General features: G+C 46.7%; 2 protein-coding genes across 2 annotated transcripts in view; one reads left to right on the top strand and one right to left on the bottom strand.

Moving 5' to 3' along the window:
- The window catches only part of POPDC2 (popeye domain cAMP effector 2), an 11005-nt gene extending 10908 nt beyond the window's left edge, over positions 1 to 97 (top strand). The window contains exon 5 of the mRNA XM_010169357.1: positions 15 to 97. Coding sequence (XP_010167659.1) covers positions 15 to 97 — 83 coding nt within the window. The remainder of the gene's footprint in view (positions 1 to 14) is intronic.
- Positions 98 to 2527: 2430 nt separating this feature from the next.
- PLA1A (phospholipase A1 member A) overlaps positions 2528 to 5319 on the bottom strand; it is a 17648-nt gene continuing 14856 nt past the window's right edge. The window contains exons 10-11 of the mRNA XM_010169360.1: positions 4131 to 4295; positions 2528 to 2612 (exon numbers count right to left, since the gene is read on the bottom strand). Coding sequence (XP_010167662.1) covers positions 2528 to 2612; positions 4131 to 4295 — 250 coding nt within the window. The remainder of the gene's footprint in view (positions 2613 to 4130; positions 4296 to 5319) is intronic.

The following is a 5319-nucleotide window of genomic DNA, read 5'->3' on the forward strand; positions in this document are numbered from 1 at the left end:
CTTTTCTTCTGCAGCTTCTGGAAACCTTCAGAGTTCTCCCCAACCTCTCTGCAAAGGACGAGCCCCTCTGGCTCCCACTCAGACCCCCGAACTCTAGGGAACAACAGGCTGTTTTGATGGTGAGGCCCCTCCATGGGACCGTATGCTCACACAGGTTTCTGACCAGAGAGACACTCTTTAGCAAGCACCAAGACGTCTGCCTGCAGACATGTACACTCAGGAGCACATGAAGCACACGCGTGAGACTGCGGTGTGACACTCCAGCACCTCCCACCCCACGGCTCTTCACCAGAGCTGCCTGCCCCACTGTGCTTCCCCAGTTTGTTTTTTAGTCCTCTCTGAGGTGTGTCGGCGGCTCTGATACCAAGGTACACCGATGTTGCTGCGAGCGATACCAGCCTGCTCGCAGAATCTGTGTTCCCTTTGATTTAATGATTCCCATTAAAGTCAGAGATGAAACTACTGGTGTTTGAGGATTTGGAGAGGGAGGTAATGCCATTTGAAAGGCTTGAAGTGATCTCAAGGCACAGGGTGGGAAAGGACAGGGGAAAATGGGCTGCCTGATGGCTTTGGTAATGGGCTTGCAATGGAGAGCATGATATGGAGATCTGATATGATGCATCTCATTGGGCATCCACTCTAGTAAGACCAGAAATTACTTTTCCAGGGGTTAGGATTTCTCATTTATGACAAGCACCACTTCACAAAGAAGTTACCAACTTCTGGCTAAAGGTTGGTTGTCTGAGCTGATTCCTTTGGAATAAGAAAGGGGAGGAACTGGGTCTGTGGGCAGGTGTAAGCAAGGAGAGCCTGAACCTCCCCTTTTTTTGTGCTTGATGGGTGATGACCTCAGGCTGCACGCACCTAGTGAAGAAATGAGTGAGTACAAAACATCTCTGGGGAGAGCAGCCACTGGTAAGAAGTGCAATATCTTAGATGAAAATAATGTGGAGACAGAAGGCCTCTTCCAAATTCACCTGCAACAGGCTTTGGCTGGTGAGCTTCCCCAGCCATTTCCTGTCGGGGAACTGGAGATGGTAGTACCAGTGGAGGAATCCTCTGTCCCACAGAGAGCTGCTGGTGTCCCTTCTGCAAAGGAACTGAAATGCATGATGAAACTGCATCCATTGTGGTGCTTTATACCCTCCCTGAAGTAGTGGCCTGGGTTGGGCTGCATTACACGCTGCCCTTCACAGCTGCCTGCTGCGGTTATATTCCAGTCTTCAACAAGAAGCTCCCTGGAAAGAAACCCTTCGGTTATGGCACCAGTTAACCTGGATCTCTGTCAGGTTGTCATAGCCCAGCCCTGACCCTCTCCTGGGCATATGCTGAAGATGATGTTTGTTATCTGGCCTTCCAAACAGCTACATGTCAGGGACCAAAAGCTTGGATGTGAGCTGAAAGCAGGAGCTAACTCCGCAGTGACACTGTCTAGTGGAGCAGTAGTGACAGCTCATCCCAAACGACTGAGGCTTCCTCACGGCAGAATTGCCTTTAGAATGTCCCTCTCTCCTGACCACGGTGTTCATGGTGCACTTCTCTATCACCCAGTGGAACCAGTCCAGGGAACTAGAGAAAATGGTGCACAGAAGATGCAGTTTGTGGGCAGAAGTGATGTAAGACTTTCTCCTCTTTAATGTGCATATGCATCAAGGTGGTGGAAAAGGTGTGGATGAGTGAGGGCTCTTCCTGTGTATGTGTCTCTCATATTCCAATCTTTCACTATTTTTTTCAAAATCTCAGCTACTTTACCAGGTCTAAAAGTCTGTGCTGAGTTCCTAGGACTAATTTGTGTTAGATGGCCCTATGGCGCTCCATTCTCTTCTTATTACCTTCTCTTCTGGGCAGTTGTTCAAAGCAGTGCAAAACTGGATGCAAGAGCACTACTGTGCTCTTGGTGTCTGTTTCACTTCATGTGAGCTTCAAAGAGAACAAGCCAACAGCCAGAGGAGCTGCTCCAGACCTGTCACGGGAAGGAGGTTCATTCAGATTATTTAGCAGGAGCACTAACATGACATCAATAGGGTCTCACTCTGAAGGTGTCTTGTAGATAGGACTAGAGAGTTTCCCTTTGGAGTGCTGGCTAAGGATGACTCCTTCCTGTGCCAACCCGGAACCACACAGTTTCCCCTTGATGAGGAAAAACAATACTTTGAAGTTCTCAGGACACTTTAATATATAACACAAATGAATCATCTCAATACTCCTCTTGTAGGAAGAGTGATATTATCTTCTTCCCTATAGATCCAAACCTTGAGATTAAATGACTTGCCTGTCTCACTTTCAGAGCTGAGTGAAGAATCCATAAGAAAAAAGTCCCAATCCAGTCCTTTAACTGAGAGGTCCTGAAGTAACTAATCAACCTTGTCTTCACCAATCTGCCGCACACCTTTTTTCCTTGACATCCCATCCCTCATGCAAGAAGTAAAAAACCCATCCAGTTCTATGGTGAAAGTATCACCTGTGAGCAGAGAGCAGTAATAGGTTTAGGGCTCCTTTCCAATTTTGGGTATGTCTGAAGGCGGTGCTAGGTACAAGCAGTGGGTGGCTTGGAGGAGATGTCTGTGTTGCCAGGGAGGGTGAGGTTCCAGGGCAGGCATGACATTGTCCTGCTGCGGGAAGAGCACAGGGAAGTCAGGCTGGGTGTTAACAGGCAGAGGTTACTGTCCTAACACAGAGGCAAGCAAGCTGTGGATGGACCTTGTGCTGCTTTGCAAAGGTATGATGAACAGGGTGCTGTGCCCTGGCTGGGATGAATTGGCTAGAGGTGTGTGTATGGGGTTGTGTCCCTCACCTTTTCCATTGCCACCTCCTAGCAGTACCATTGTTACCCTGAGTGCTCCCAGTTTAGTGATAAGAACATAGTTGTGAACCTGTGCAACTCTATAGCTTTCTACCTGAACCACAGGCAGGCCCAGTGCTTCCAGGGGTGCAGGTTAGCACACCTTTAAGGCAATGTGTCCCATTCATAAGTGATAAAAAGCCATGTATCTGCACATCCATCCCAAATCTGGAGTGCTTTGCTCTGCAAAGCACGCTAGTAAGGAATAGTCCTTATGCTCAAGGGAGTGCCTGGTATTTACGCAGGAATGACTTTTTTTCCCCTATCTGGGCCTACTAGATATACTTTTAGGGGATATACTTTATACTTTTACTTATACTTTTCTGCTTAAACTTGAGAAGAAACTTATTTACAGTGAGGGTGCCAGAGCACTGGAACAGGCTGCCCAGGGAGGTTGTGGAGTCTCCTTCTCTGGAGACATTCAAAACCCGCCTGGACACCTTCCTGTGTGATCTCATTTAGGTTCCTGCTCTGGCAGGGGGATTGGACTGGATGATCTTTCGAGGTCCCTTCCAATCCCTGACATTCTGTGATTCTGTGATACTGCCTTGTGCTCAAGTCTCCTTACTGCCCATCAGAATAGAATTTGAATGTAAGCCCAGTCTCCCCTCTTCTTCTGGTTTTCCCTGCTTTGGAGTACCCACCAGCAGCCTTGAGCCAGCGTTAAGAGTCAATTCAGAAGCAATGTGGACGGCATTTAACGTGTTGGTGTAGACACAGCTATTTTTCCCTTCCTGCAAGAACTCTGGATCTGCAAAAATCCTGTCAAGAATATTATGGAGGAGAAGACCATTATCTGTCTTGGGATGAGAAGGATTTTGGTGCTTCTGCTCTGGGTAAGGTAATTATGGTTGAAGGCATACACTCTACAATGTCTGGCCCAGAGAATGCCAAAATAGTTGTCTTTAACCTTAGTGCTTTCTAAACCTGTGCAGTATAAGAAGCAGAAATGTATTACTGGTCTTCTGTTGTGTAACTTAATTCTAGTTAAGCCAAGCTTTTGCCATGGTTTGTGACTTAAGCATCTTCAAGGTGATGTGAGTTGCAGCCATTTTCCTTCCCTGGCACAACACTTTTATCCTGAGGGAAGAATCATAGAAAACCCCTAGAAAACTACCTTGGAAGTTTTTGTCTCTAACAAGTAGAAAATGATTTACAGAAGGACATAGAGGGAATGGGAGAGACCTCTTTACATGTTTATCTAAACCAGGGAGTGAATGTGTTGTTCCAAACCACAGGCTGCATCCCCAGGCTCAGTGGATCCCTGTAAGATATTCCTGTGACTTACTTGCTGTCAAGAGGCAGTGGGGCTGTGCAGAACTTGCCGACAATGAATGACTCATCCTTCCTCCAAAACTGATTCTTGGGGAGGTACTTCAGTGTCACATGGTTTAACTGGCAGAGAGGAACTCTGTGGGCCAGCACCCGCTTGCCCATCTCCTGGTGCTTAGGTCTGCAAGGCAGGGAGAGAGACATGAGGGAGGACAGTCAACCAACCTGCAGATGTGTTGAAACACTGGAGGAATCTGGGGTATTATCATGAAGCCCTCACATATAAAATGAAGTGAGAAGATGAGGGTCTTATTGGCTGTCTCTCCATGTTTTACCTCTGAAGTCAAGAAAATTTCTGTATAAATACCCTTCCTTCTGTCACAATTACAACTCTTCTTGCTATTGCATATAGATTGAAACACTGCCCAGATTGCTACAGAGAGGTAAGTGGTAGGTAAGTCCAACATCTATGAAATTATGAATGGCATCGATAGGGATCAGTTGTTCACCATTTATTCCAGTGCAGGAACTAGGAGTCACCAAAGAAAGCTAATAGGTGGCAAACTCAAAAAGATTGCACACTGCACAGAGTAACATTCCCCTTAAGCTGTTAAAATCCTTGCTGTGGGTTGTTGTGGATGCTAGAAAGTTTACATGACTGCTCAAGTCATGGGAGGGGGACTGGACAAGTTCATGGAAAACAAAAGCATTGGGAGCTAATAAGGACAAAGATCTCACCTTTGGCTCTGAAAGTCCCTGAGATGTGATTAGTCAGACACTGGGAAGCTATTTGGGGGAAGTATTGCTACATGCTTATACTGCCTTTTTTAATACTCATCTCTAGGCATTTGCTTTTGACCATGTTGAAGGTGGGATGCTTGGATAGAGGGATGTTTGTCTGTCCTCATGCTCTTACCCAGGTAACATGAACTGAGAAATGCCAGAGGTTGAGTAAACAGTCAGTGATCAGAGCCCAGTTGGTCATGTGCTATGAAAGGGTGCTGCCCAGCCATCTTATATAGATGGGCCACCTCCTTCTATGGAATCCATCCCATGGGCCTTCCTATGCTTCATCTACTTGACACCTCTAATTGTCCGAGATCATCCATTTCCTTGTGCTCATGAAGAATATACGTGTAGCTGACTCAGCACAATGGCAGAAGCACCTGGGCCACTGCCTGATCAGAAACGTGCTGGTAGGGAAA

The sequence above is a fragment of the Antrostomus carolinensis genome, unplaced genomic scaffold (genome assembly GCF_000700745.2).
Source record: "Antrostomus carolinensis isolate BGI_N321 unplaced genomic scaffold, ASM70074v2 scaffold9046, whole genome shotgun sequence".
Taxonomy (NCBI): domain Eukaryota; kingdom Metazoa; phylum Chordata; class Aves; order Caprimulgiformes; family Caprimulgidae; genus Antrostomus; species Antrostomus carolinensis.